We start from the raw sequence: 14,512 nt of genomic DNA, 5'->3' as shown, positions 1-14,512 counted from the left end.
ATACTGATTCACAAGTTGTTCACATTTGGGCATTCGTTTGTTTCATCGCTACCAATTTTTGCCGAGAGATCGTTTCGAATGGGGGGTCTCTCTGGCCCAATTGAATCAGCCATCGGAGCGTGAGATTTACATATTCACGAGTAAAAGGGGTTATCTTGCGAAAAAATATGACGACCAAGATGAAATCAAGTAAAAACTTGCATTCGTTTCATCCATCGAAAGCCTTACAAATAGATCATCGGGGTGGGAACGTAAAGCCAACCGAGCCCTAATGAGCATCACAAAGGAGCTTAACCGGTCCTCCATACAATTGATGCTCCGCCTACACCGATCGCTTCGAGAATCAAGATCCGCCAGCTTAAAGAGGAGGAGCTCACATTTCTCTTTAAGCTCGGCTACCTTGTCCTCGTGATACTCGACAGCAAATTCCAAGTCATGGATCAGCATTCTCCCGCGGGCTATATCCAGGGTCAGATCGTCCATCCTTTCTTCCAGCCATGTGCATTGGAATTTCAAAACAATATTGAGCGGATCACGCTCAAAGATGGTCCGAGACATGGCCAAACGTTCCACCAAGTTCCCCCTCTCACGAATCAGCAGTGAGACTTGATCATTACCGTAGTCAAGGGCCTTCTTATAATTGTCGCCTACAAGATCGGCCAACATCAAGTTATCCGACCGATCCCGATAGCGTGCCCTCACAAGATAGGCCAAAGTAACATCTTGATAAGCATGATTGTAAGCCTCCAGGAAGTTAGTGAAGAGGGTAGGGAAGATCCTATATTCCTCTTCTAACTTGGTACCTTGAATAGAAACGGTGTCCATATCCGTAAACATGAGACGGATTTCGGTTTCGACCTCCGGATGGTTGGCTATATAAGAGTAGCCCTGGCCTAAGAGATTATAAAGTTTCTCTCATTTGGCCAAAACTTCAGCCGAGAAGATGCGTGCGGGGAGGGAGGCCATTGTTGCTGAAGTTGCTGAAAAAGAGTGGATGCGAAAGAGTGCTTAGAAGGTTGGAGATGAGGATATGGAAGCGATAATCGTCTCGGCGTTAAATCCTAATTTAAAGGGCAGAAAAAGTCATAGCAATAATTATTGTGGGGGCCGAGTTAATTATCCGGGTAAAACTACGGACGTTTCGTCCGTGAATCACGGATCTACCATCTCGAGGCTCACGAAATTCGAAAAGTTGCGAAATGACTTAAAGGTTCCGCCATATTAAAAGAGGGACAAGCATACTGCAGAAAAGATTTGAGGGTCCCACCATGTTAGAAGGAAATGAAGAAGACAGAGCGGGAAACACGAAATCTTGGGAGAAGCACTGGCTTAGTGGTTTTCATCCAAGTTAAAAGGGAGGCTCTGGAACATGCATGTTTACTCAGAAGAATTTGGAGAGAGTAAGCATACAACGGAGAGTAGAGTGAACAAAAGGCGGTAAGAAGTATTTCAATCCAACATGTTTGGAGGCTACCAGCACTTACCGGAGGCAACCAACCTAGACATCCCCGAGAATGAACTGCTGAATTTCGAGGCCGATCCAGCCAGGCCGTAAAACCCAACTCCCTTGGCGGTGAAGTTCAAGATCTCGATAACAAGAACAACAATAGCAACAGCAGCAGCAATGTAGTCAACCCCGGAAAAGAAAACATCAAATCAAAGAGCTCGAAGCTGCCTTTAAGGAGTGCCCTTACGTGAACGGGAAACGAAAAAATGAGTTGAGCCGGAAGCTAGGAATGGAGCCCTTGAAGGTCGGGTTTTGGTTTCAAAACAAGCGGGCCCGAGTGAAGGTTCGAAGTGAAAGTCATGAACTTGCGTCTCTAAAGGAAGAAAATGAAGAGCTTCGAGCGAGATCAAGAGGTATAGGGATGCTCTTAACATCGCTATTTGCCATGTCTGCAGCAACCCCATCACCTTTGGTGGCATGTTCCTTGATGAGCCACATCCGAGCATTGAAAATGCTCATTTATCGATTCATCCTCCCGAGCAAGTTCTCGCACAATCGGATTTCGTTGGGGATACATCCCGGAATGTCGGCCTTGCGGAGGCAGAACCGATGCCCTTCGAGGGAAGTAACATGCATCACTACAATTGGAGTTTCCACGATGTCACAATCGGCCAATTCAACACCGATGAAACTCCGAATCAGTAGCCTACATGAAGCTTGAGTTTTTATTATGGGCTTTCAAAATATCACTCTTTTGAGCATTACTAGCTAGCCCTTATGAATTCTCAAGAGAAGTAGAGACATGCGTGAATGAATGTACTGTTTGTTACAAAGTCCCCATGTGAGACATTCTTCCTTTTACGCCTAGAGATAATCAAGGGGCAAAGAACAAGACTATCCGCAAATATCGTCATGCTTAAATGCGTGAATTCTTTGTCAGATTTGACCGAACGCCGAAAGAAAAAGCATTAAAAGCCTTCACATAGGTAGATGCAAAAAGATTTGAGGAGGGAAATAACCGCCTCGTTCGTAGGAGAAAGCGGAAAGATTTGAAGAGGGAAATAACCGCCTCGCTCGTAGGAGGGAGCGAAAAGATTTGAGGAGGGAAGTAACCGCCTCGTTTGTAGAGAAAGTGAAAAGATTTGAGGGCTCCTCCATATCAGAAAAGGAAGAAGATGATAGATGGAGTGAGAGATGAGAGTTATTACGAAACGGATCCAAGGCACTAAGACCGAAAAGGAGAGAAAAAGCTGTCCTCTTTCGTAGAGAAAGCGAAAACCCGTCTCGCAAGACTAATAAAAAAAAAGAGAGGAAGTTTATAAAGAACTTGAAGTCTCCATACACCTAGCGACCTTCGAATCCGTCACGAAAGGCCATCATCGCTTTTGTGATTTTCGGGCAATTTGTTTTTGCAAGTCCAAGAACATCTAAAGCTCATTCTCTAGTCGAAACAGCCATTTTCGGTCTACATATGGAAGGTTTTAAAAGAAAAACACGTTCATTCCAAGCGGAAGTATGGGAACCTTCCTATCCCGAGGATCTCGCGAGTCATGGCCATTGATGGCAACCCCGTTTCCCTCTCAATCCTCGTTGCTATCTTTGAGAAGTTGCATGTACAGGGTTTTTGCTTATGCGAAGGCAACCGATGCCTTAGAAGTGCTTGAGGCAAGACAAAGAAGAGTTTGACATCGTCGTCACAAACGTAGTAGGGATCAATATGGACGGTTTCAATCTCTTAAAGATCATTGATTCCGAGTTAGACATACAGGTCATCGTAGTATCGCAAGTAATGATCGCCAGTTCATAACGATGGCCACATTGCATGGTGCTCGAGACGTCCTACGAAGCCGGCCTGCGTTCGAATGCTCCAAAACATTTGGCAGCATGTCTGTAAGGAAGCAATTACTCGAACAAAAAAACTACGACCAAGCTGATGACGACGATTTTGTCCAAAAGAAAAGGCCCCTTTGTCCGCCAAGCTTCATTCTATATTCATTGAGGCGGTTCGACAACTAGGAATCAATTCAAGACGACCAATGGCTGTACACGAGAATAATGAATATAGACGGACTCACCATGCAAAGTGTCACGAATCACCTTCAAAGGGTTAGAGATAAGCTGAGGAAGCACGATGCAGGTTGGGACCAACACGACAGGACCAAAGTTGATTGGAAGATCAATACCGGGAAAATCTACCGAGCAAAAGGTACTCGGCCACTTCCCAATCAAGAATACATGTCATACCAACCTTCCGCTGGTGGTTCTAGCAAGCAGACCCGCTTGATCATCCCTACAAGTTTCCGAGCAACGGCGGAAGTTCAAGCTCAAGGGGTCGATCGCTCACGGTGAAAACAAAGTGGGAAATCCGTCGCTAGTGTTAGCAAGTAACACTACCCAATTCGAGTATCAATCGAAGATTACTTTGATGATGAGCTCACCACATTGATCGCCCGGTTCGGAGTCAAGGACCTCCGAGTTGTGATCCGAAGCAAGTGATTATGGATCCTTGAACAACGATCGTTGGTGTATAATCCAAGACAAAATCAGTCGATCATTGGAATGGCCAAGCAAGAGAGGTGGAACCAATCTCGCATGAATACTTCTTTGATTCCATGTATAGTTCCCCGCGTGGGATATTTTTTTACTTTCTAGCTGTCTAGAATTTGCCTAGAGTTAAAGGGCGAATTTTCTCATCCCTTATCAAATGCGTGAGTTCCTTGTTAAGCTAGGCCTGTAGCAAATCAATTTGTGGACGACGCCCCTGAACGCCCGTAAAGAGAGATTCCGAATAGCCTTACTTGGGAGAATACGAGTAAAAGGCCAAGCGGGCTCAAAGATGGGTAACTCAGTATCGTCCCAATTGGCTCTCGATCATTTCAAACTCTAAATTATGCTTTTTTTTTTATTCTTGACAGGGGATTGCCAACTGTTTTGAGAACAATATAGCAAAAAGCGAACCAACCGTGGACGCCGACATCACCACAACTAGTGGTTGGGGGAATGACAAGTGGTCCGAGGCGTCCCGGTTCGATCCCGGGATTTGGCATCAATGTACAAAGACTAATAAAAACCTTTTTGCTTCGCAGTTCAATGCCGATTGAAGCTCAGCCCGGATGGTTACAAAACTGGAGGGATAACATCCCGGACATGCAATCCGATCCGGATGAGTTGATCTTTTCAATTCAAAGTTCACAAGAAATTCGTACAAGGGTAAAGCGGTATCGTTTCAACTCGTTTAGAACATGAGAACGTACATTGACGCTTTCCCTTTTGATTTTTACAGGGGTCACCGCCTTTCCGGATAGGGAAGTATCCATTCTCCCCGAAAAATTAATGAAATAAGAAATTCCCGGAGCCTTTGACAATCTCATGTCTCGAACCGGATAATGAAGTTTTGCAACTCATTTGCATGAGCGGGGACAACTCCCAATCCATGCCCCTAAGAAGTTTCTTATGTGCTTGCGAATTCTGTCCACCAAGATAAAAAGTTGCTGCATTTTATATGCTCAAAAACACTCATACATTGCATAGTTTGCGCATGATTGTTCCTCATGTTTAATTTACCAACTCTGAATAAGGAACATGAACTACATAAGATACATCGAATGTACGGAATGGGGCGAGGCGGGATGATGAAAGGCAATTTTTTCCCAAACACGTCCCATTTTTTCAGGAGAGTTGAACGGTGGCTAAGTTCCGCATTTCACAAGGTAAAAGGTTTTCTCGCAAAAGGTACGATAGCCGAAATGACAGAGGCATTCAGTTCTTTATCCCAAACACTACGGGTGATCCATTGATTACCCCTTTTGAGCGGTGATTTCATTTCTTTACCCCTGTCAAGAACCACCCCACATCGGGGTCCAGAAGAGTTAATTCCAGCAGCAACACGAGGTAAATGGTTAGAAATTTTCTTGCTCGGACTAACATTAATCTTCGGGTGTTTCTTTGCATTTATACTCGAATTTTAATTCAAGTGCCTTAGGATGATGAAGAGCATTCATTTCTCTATCCTATACACTTCATTCTTTGCATAGCCCACTTGGGCCTGCAAATTCATTTCTTAAACCCCTGTTGGTGATCATTTGCTCATTCCAAAGACGAAGATAGCATTTTCCCAAGGATTAGAATTGGAGATGGTCGGGTCAACAGAGAATTCCCGAATGGACTCATTTCTTGTATGCTAGATTTTTTATGTTTACATAATTTTTCTTTGTAAATGTTTATGTTTGTTGTAATTCCTGGTTCAAAATCATGGAATTGTAAAAAAAAGGGAGAGGCAAACTCAGCTTAAAGGAAAAGGGCCCGCTCTCGAAAAAAAAAAAAAAAAAAGCAAAATAAAGAGATGTCGAAGAACTCTCAAAGAAAAAGGAAAAGAAATCTCTTCTCGAAAAAAAGAAGAAAAAAAGAAAAATGAGAGTCGGGAGTAAGAAAAGCAAAGGCCGATCTCATATGAAAATTTCAAGCATAGGAAAAGCAAAGTGCCCGCCAAAAGTAAGGCCAATGCACATTCATTTGTAAAGTACTTCTGAATTTTGAATGTACATTTTTGCATGTTAAGTTGTAAATTCCATGTACATGTTTGCATTGTGTCTCTTGCAAATCCTTGACAGACACTTGTTGTGAAGAAGACTCCCCAATAAATCAGTTTGCAAAGTGCAATTTTCAGTAGAAAACTACCATCCCTCATTCAATGATGGTATTCTTTACGAAGACATTTCCGGAAGACCAAGATCGGTGACTAGTCGACGATGATCACCAACGTCAAGCCCCTTCTCATTTAATTTCTGAGCCAAAACGAGCCTTTTCGTTCCTCGGTCCCCAATCCTAGCCTACGTTATAACCCTCCAAAGTCTCTTCTGATTAGGGCACTTGAGTTAACGTAGAGTTAAATGATTTTAAGCATCACTCGAAGAAGTTCGAGCAAGATTATTTCTCTCTCATTTTTGCAGGATTCTTGACTTGTAAATCCGGAGCAAATGATGAAGAAATTCATTTCAGCAGCTTTGACTCAACTAGAGTCCCCTTTGTAAACCTTTGACCTAGCCCTCATTACGGTCCTAATCAAGACCTCCGGATCGGCTCGGTCGTATCAATTGCGAGATTACTTGGATCCTTATCGAATGCGATGATGGAAAGATTGAGTGATTTCTCTTGAATCCTGCAGACAGGATAAATAGCTTTTCTCGAGAGTGAGAGAAAGCCCTTTCGGACCGAAGTCCCCCCATTCAGCTCACATTCGAGGTATTCGTAATGTGAGAACCTCCCTGGACAAAATTGGTAATGCAAACTTGATGTAATGGTTATGCATGAACCATAGTATGAGTGATTGCATTATACTCATTGTTGAATATGTTTGTGTGTGTTACCTCTAACATTCTATGATAGGTAATACATTCCCGATGTTCGAGTTCCCTCCCAAGGTCTCGAAATTCATCCAAGGATTATTGAATGAGCAAGTTTTGCTGGCAAATGCCTACCAGTGCGATACGAACAATCTGTTTCGTTCCTTGATTAATCGTTTGGAGAACCCGGGTAAGTTTTCCGAACCCCTTTTCAAATTAACAACTCCTCCGATGATAGTTGTTATGATTCAATTCAGGCAATATGCCCCTTTTGTACTTATCGATTCCATTCGATGGTGCTCCTATCAAATATTGTTCAATTCGGGCAATATGCCTCTTACGTCAAGTCGTGTAGACATATGCACTTGGCGATCTTGACATCTTATCAAATCATAACGACGTAGCTCTTATGGTTTCAATCTCGGGACGTGAAGACATATGCACTCGGCGATCTTGACATCTCTTCAAATCATAACGACGTAGCTCTTATGATTTCAGCATCGAATCACGAAGACGTATGCACCGGTGATCTTGACCTTTAGTCGGCTCATAATGACATAGCTCTTATGATTTTCGGCTCCTTTATCAAATCATGAAGACATAAGCACCCATATTTTTTGATCCAAACCAAATCATAACGACGTAGCTCTTATGATTTTGGTTCCCCCTTTATCGAATCGTGAAGACATATGCACTGGCGATTTCGACATTTAATCAACTCACAACGACGTAGCTCTTGTGAACTTGATCCCACTTCTTTCGACTCACAACGACGTAGCTCTTGTGATCTCAAACGACACACATATCTTGCGCTGTCTTGCATTAGGGAGAAGTCTCGATAACGTATAGGCCAAATACCTTAAAATCCTTGCATCCGCAAAAAGAAGCTTGGAAATTAAGAGAACCATTAGCTTACGAGAAATTTGGTAAAACAGGTATTCTTGTATGCGATCCATGTGCAGGTTTCTCTAACATGAAAAAGGGAAATTATGACACGTGTTATTTACGTCTTGCATATCATGCATCACTTCATTACATAAAAAATGGGATTAAAACTCCCGCCAAAAAGTTCATCCATAATTTGCACTCGTCAAAATTTAGGATTCAATTTTGTCTTTGAGCGGAACCTCTACGAGCCTCCACTCAAAGAGGGGCAGCTGTTGACGCCTAAATTTTGATTAATCTATTTTTTGCATAAAAATTATAAAAAATCATCTCACATATTTATTTTTAGCGTACATTGCATTGGCATATAATCGGGCAAGCAGAACACTTAATTTAGCATGCGTCTAGACTAGGCACGGGATGGAAAAATACACCGAGAAGATTTGAAACTTCAAGGACTATATTGCAAATACTTAAAATTTCAGGGACCGTATTGCAAATACTTGGAACTTCGTGGACCTGTATTGCAAATACCAAAAGAAGATGAAGAAGGGAAGATGATGAAGGGAAGATAATGAAAAGAAGATGAAGAAGGGAAGATGATGAAGGGAAGATAATGAAGGGAAGATGAAAATGGAAGGTGAAGAAATGAAGATGAAGAAGGGAAGATGAAAATGGAAGGTGAAGAAATGAAGATGAAGAAGAGAAGATGAAGATGGAAGGTGAAGAAATGAAGGTGAAGAATGAAGGATGAAGAACTTTGCCTATAAAAGAGAGAGCTCTTGAGAAGAGTTTTAGAAAGGGGGAAGTGGAAGAGAATTGAGAGAGAGAGTAGAAGAGAATTGAGAGAGTTTTTTTAGGAAGAGTGGAAGAGAATTGAGAGAGTTTTGAGAGAGTTTTTGAGAGGAATTTTTAGAGAGGAAAAAGAGAGTTCTTGAGAAAAATCAGAAGAGAAAATTCGAGAGTGAAGAAAAGTGTTTTAGTCGAGCATCATCTTCGACGAGTCCCGACACATATTTCGCCCCTCGCAACCCAACAACGCCATTGCTTGCCATTTTCGACGACAGCCGCGTTCTTCCAACTCCGAGATCTTGAAGGGAACTATAACGTGTATGTGAGTAAGATTTTGTGTAATAGAAGGTAATCCTTTCCATCTCGATCTACAAAAATGTAATCGTTTGGTGTGAACATTCGTTTGTTTATTTTAGACATGCCACGTGTTCCAAATTTTAGCATTATTACATGTTAATTTATTTCTGTAAATACTCGTGATTGGCTGCGTTTTCTTTCTTTCTAAATCACCCATGGTGTATATCGTACAAAGTTCAATGTTTTACATCCCCATAAAAAAAGAAGAAAAAACCAAAAAAATTGCATCTTTGAATTTCAAGTAAAATCCATCAAAATTGCCAAATCAAATATTTTTCATGAAAATGGTACCGAAAGGGCGTTAGAGAAATCTGACGTAACCAAATCCCCGAATTCAAAATCTCTGGTTCACGGAAATAAGATAGTTTTCTCCCGCTATTTTATTTAGGTTTCTAATCAACCTACCGAAAATGATTAGTGGCGACTCCAATTCAAAACACGTTGCATGTTAATTATTTGAATCTTAAGTTGCGATTTGGTATGGACTTGGGAGAGTCCGAGTTAGGTTAGTTAATTAATTAACCTGATAATCCATTAGCCCGAAAATAAACTCGTTTTTTTTTAGGTCGCGACAGTAACTAGAGAGCTGGACCGGTTTCCAATCATGCACTGTCGACAGAATTATAAGAAACTCTTCCAAACTTATCATAAAACTTCTCATGCTGTCTCCTTAATAGTTTAATTTAAGCTTTTATTGTCATGGAACCAAACAAGGACAACTCCCAAGCTTGACCTGGGGAGACCGTCAATAGTGGTACACGGAGAAATCATACACAAGAACGCCGAGCCCACTCTTCAGGTCCAACGAGTAAGTGCTGGTCTGAACATAACCCCGGGCCAGCCGGAAAAGACCGGTTCCACCCACAACAGGCATTTCCCTCGTCTTCAACAAGGGCAAGGTCCTCCCCACAATGGTCAAACCGCTCCCGTTGTACTTCCCCGCCGTGAACACGAAGTTCATGGACATTGACATGGCCACCTCGCTTTGGGATGAGAATGCCGCCATGCCCTCTACCACACCCACCTTCTTCGAGCTCTTCTCAGGGCCCACAGTCAACTCGTCATCGAAAACCCTTACTAGACCGAATGACATGGCGGACTGATTGGTGGTCGACGCTTGGGCTACGGTTACGGTCGTGGCGTTGCTCCCGGCAATTTTGTCATGCACATACACGCGGAAGTGAGTGAGCTTCTCGCGCTTGGAGATTAGGAGTTCGGAATTCGCAGTGAGTGCGGTGGAAGAAACAAGGAATGAGAAGAGAATGAGCGTTGTTAGGGTTAAGGCCATGGCGGCGGGAATTGGGAAGGGAATGATGGGCTAGGTCAGTAAGGAAGAGAAATAACAAAGCTAGTTCTTGGGTGCACAAGTTGGCGATGTAGTGGTCTCATCTCGTGCAGTATATAGATGAAGAAAACAAGTACACACAATTCCAATGCGATAAGATATTATAGAGGAACAGGTTGTGAACACAAGATATTTTATTTTTATTTTTAATAAAGGCACAAAACGAATATCTTTTAAGACGAACTCACCTTAAAAGTTTGACCATTACTCTGGGAATTCAAAAGAGCCAGCAAACGTGTGACCAAACCCTCATGCTTTTGTGCTTGTCAAGCAATTTGAGAGTACACTCGTTAAACCTCAAACACACCAGAACCCATCTGTCAGCGGCATCTAATGAAGATTAACGACCTTAGATCTGCGGCCATCCACCCTTATGGTGGTAGCTTAGTTCACCCAAGAGTAACGGGCATGAGTCAAAGCAATAGGACGTTCTCGGTTCAGTGTGCCAAGCAGCTTTCAAGCATTCTAGCGAGCCTCGTATTCCCCATTATGGGCTTCCTCAGCTCAGAACTGAACTAGTTGATTAATGCTTGCATCCTCTGTATTACCGCGGCTCGGGGCGACGGTTGAACGATGAGACGACACACAATAATGTTAAACGTATGGTGGCGATAGGAACACATCAACGGTCAAATCATGTAAATCCTTTGGGTTCATGTTTTATTCGTTTGCTTATTTGTTCCTGAAACCGTTTCATTTTGCTCACGGCTCCGCGTTCGCGTTTTAAGTTGTTATAAGAGGTTAGGGTCATTATTGGTTGATCGTTCTTCTGCAAAATTCGAAGATTAATTTTGATCTGTGGCACGTGAAGATGCATGTGCGCACGAGGCATTTATGGGTAGCGGTTCTTGTGCCCGATATTGCTCCTCCTTCTGCAAAAAATAACGAAAGAAGTAAAGTCACATGCTCGTGTTCCTAGACATATGCTCTCTATTTGTTAATATTTCCCGTTTGATTCTCTCTCTCTCTCTCTCTCTCCTCATTATATCTCCCCTGCAAATGTATCTTTTTTTTTAGGGGAAACTCTAGCCTTAGATCCATATCTACGGACCACGTACGCTTTGTCATTCGTTTTGTCGGTTGAGTCCTAAACCTATTCACATTTTGTCAATTGAGTTTATCCGACCAACTTTGGCCGGGAATAGCTGATGTGGATGTCAACTATCCTACGTGATATGGCCATCGTTGACGTGGATAATTTTAATAAAATTTGACTATTTTATTTATTATTATGTTATATTATCTTTTCTATTTTTCAGCCTAAAGACCCTGCGAGAGGCCATTGTGGCCTTGTCGGTGGCGATCGAGAGCCTTCATGGCCTCATTGGTGGCAGGCATGGCCCTCGCCCAGATCTAGCCGGGGCCTTTGCGCCCTCGCCCACGGTGACGAGTGAGCTGGCCCTTGCCCATTGGATGAGGCTCTTGACCCTCGTCGGCCAAAAATAAAAAAACACAGCAAAAAATCAAAGGAAAATAAAAATAGAAAAGGTCGAAAAATTTTAAAATATTATTAAAATTTTTCAACAGCAACGCCAGCTATGTCATGTAGGACAGCTAACGTTCCACGTCGGTTATTTTTTTCTTTTTCTTTTTTTATCAAAATTGGTCCGATAGACTGAATTGGAACAATACAAAAGGTTTAAGACTTAATTGGTAAAAAAAATTAGAACTGAATTGGCATAATTGCAATAGATTTAATAGGTTTTGGACATTTTCCTGGCAGACCCCCCATTAAATTTGTATCATGTGCTAATTGACGAAGTCCAAAAGAATATCCTAAGACCCATCTCTCTTCCTTTTGTCTTTCCCTTCCTTAACTCAAATAGAGTAGCCCACAGACCCAATTGATTGTGTATAAAGTTGGTCATGCACGCCGATGAACATTAAGATGATAAATGCACTGTTTCAACTTTACTAGTCAAATCATCGCACACTCTCGTATATCACAGGGTCTATGTGGCACTACGTACATGAACCGATGAATTTCTTAGGACAGATCGGAAGAAAAGTTCCGCAAATATAAATTATGCACGAAGATCCGCTTCTCCCTGCTTCCATTGGTTTCTCCGCAAATTTTTACTTTTATTACTTCATGTTATAACTATCACTTCACGAAGGATCGGATGAATGAGAAATGGAAGGAAAAAGCTGACAGCACAAAAGGATATCATCTCGTAGATCACAAATGTTATGCATGGGGTCTTCATTTGCTATTTGCTCGAGCGTGTCCTGTTCAGTTGTGTTATCGCTGCGTAATGGCCTATCACTTGCCATAGGCATTCATGCAGAGAATTGATCGTGTAACAATTTTTGGGTGAGTATAAGACTAATAGTATGTTTTGGGTTATAAAAAATAATAAACAACTAGAAATTATTGTGAGGTCTCTTTTAAGAATTTGTGGCTCACAATATACTGTTATTTTCATAATTACTCAAAGACTGCTACGTTAGCAAAATCCTTCATATGGGCTCCAAATTTATGGTACTCTTACGTTTTTATTGTTATTGAAACAACCAGAAACAACTCCCAAGCCTAACCTATGGAGACCGTCAATAGTGGTACACATAGAAATCATATGCAAGGACGAAGAGTTCATTCTTCAGGTCCGACGAGTAAGTGCTGGTCCGAACATAACCCCGGGCCAACCGGAAAAGACCAGTTCCACCCACGATAGGCATTTCCCTCACCTTCAACGACAGCAAGTTGCTCCCCACAACAGTCAAAGTGCTCCCGTTGTACTTCCCCGCCGTGAACGTGAAGGTCATGGACATCGACAAGGCGAACTCGCTTTGGGATGCGCATGCGAACATGCCCTGTACTGCGCCCACCTTCTTCGAGCTCTTCTCGGGGCCCACGGTTAGTGCATCGTCGAAAACCCTTACTAGACCGAATGACGTGGCGGATTGGTTAGTCGTCGATGCCTGGGCCACGGTTATGTCGGTGGCGTTGCTCCCGGCAAATTTTTCCTGCATATACACGCGGAAGCGAGTGAGCTTCTCGCGCTTGGAGGTTAGGAGTTCGGATTTTGCAGTGAGTACGGTGGAAGAAACAAGGAATGAGAAGAGAATAAGCTTCATTAGGGTTAAGGCCATGGTGGCGGGAATTGGGAAGGGAATGATAGGCTAGGTCAGTCAGGCAGAGAAATCACGAAGCTAGTTTTTGGGTGCACGAATTGGCGATGCGGTGGTTTAATCTCGTGCATTATATAGTGTCCCAAGTGTGACTCAATCAGGAGTCAAGATGAAGAAAGGCACATTTCTAATGCGAGAAGATACAATATAGGAATGGGTTGTGAACACGAGATTTTTTTCTCTTCTTTTTTTTTTAATTATAAAAATGAGACAAAAAGGAATATCTTTTACGACGGCCTCATCTTAAAAGTTGGCCATTACTCTAGGAATTCAAAAAAAGCCTGCGAACGTGGGGCCAAACCCCCCCCATGCTTTTGTGCTTGTCAAGCAATTTGAAAGTACATTAGTTAAACCTTAAACAAACCAGAACCCATCTCTGTCAGAAGCATCTAATGAATATTAGCGATGTTAGATCTGCCGCCATTGCCACCCAACTGCTGGCGGCGAGATCAGGCATCGGCGGCCCCTCGTCAGTAGCCTGAACCATTGCCGATGGCGTCACGAGAGGTGGAGACATTTCTGAATTATGAGAGTTGATCGAGGGCTAAGTGAGGAGAAAAAAACATTGCATTTGTATTCCAAAAATGCTCAAAACTCTAAGCACCTTGAGATCTGCATTGGGCTAAAGGCCTTTACAGGTCTTTTGGAAATGCATCTTCTGAAAACTCTTTGAAAAAATTTGTCAAATGATATTTGCATTTACCTGAGGGAGTTTAGAGCTCAAAACCTCTCGGCAAATCTGATTCCCATCGCACCTCCCGTGTGAAAACTGGCGAGAGGCATAGAGAGTGTGGAGAATCGTCATCATCCATGAGAGTTGAGAGTGTGAGGATTTTTTTTTCCTAGAGGGGTTCGAATTTAATTCATGATTGGGGAACATTCATGAATGAGCGTGAATGACAGATTGTAATATCACATTTGAAGATTATAGTGGCTCCATCTCGTCGATCTGTCCCCGTAGACTAGGCACACAATCAAATCACGTAAGACCGCTATGTTCAGGTTCTATTCATCTACTTATTTGTTACTCAAATCGTTTCATTTGTTCACGGTCCCGCGTTGGTGTTACGAACTGGTATGAGAGGTTAGGGTCATTATGGATTCATTGCTCTTCTACGAAATTCGAGTTAGAGAAAGTCACTTGCAAGATTATATAATCTATGGCATGTGACGGTGCATGTGCGGACGAGGCATTTATAAGTAGCGCCTCTT

The 14,512-nt window shown here is 42.5% G+C and overlaps 2 protein-coding genes across 2 annotated transcripts; both read right to left on the bottom strand.

The window, feature by feature from the left end:
- Positions 1–9,568: 9,568 nt before the first annotated feature.
- On the bottom strand, positions 9,569–10,111 carry LOC115733243 (dirigent protein 19-like). Its single transcript, XM_030663907.1, has one exon. The coding sequence runs from the start codon at positions 10,109–10,111 to the stop codon at positions 9,569–9,571; it is 543 nt and encodes a 180-aa protein (XP_030519767.1).
- A 2,607-nt stretch (positions 10,112–12,718) lies between these two features.
- LOC115726443 (dirigent protein 19-like) lies at positions 12,719–13,289 on the bottom strand. Its single transcript, XM_030656304.2, has one exon. The coding sequence runs from the start codon at positions 13,259–13,261 to the stop codon at positions 12,719–12,721; it is 543 nt and encodes a 180-aa protein (XP_030512164.2). The 5' UTR covers positions 13,262–13,289.
- Positions 13,290–14,512: the final 1,223 nt, after the last annotated feature.

The sequence above is a fragment of the Rhodamnia argentea genome, chromosome 10 (genome assembly GCF_020921035.1).
Source record: "Rhodamnia argentea isolate NSW1041297 chromosome 10, ASM2092103v1, whole genome shotgun sequence".
Lineage (NCBI taxonomy): Eukaryota > Viridiplantae > Streptophyta > Magnoliopsida > Myrtales > Myrtaceae > Rhodamnia > Rhodamnia argentea.
This window is presented reverse-complemented; position numbering and strand designations above follow the sequence as displayed.

Coding starts and splice junctions, on each gene's coding strand:
- LOC115733243 (XM_030663907.1), bottom strand. CDS start 10,111: ATGGCCTTAACCCTAACAACGCTCATTCTCTTCTCATTCCTTGTTTCT.
- LOC115726443 (XM_030656304.2), bottom strand. CDS start 13,261: ATGGCCTTAACCCTAATGAAGCTTATTCTCTTCTCATTCCTTGTTTCT.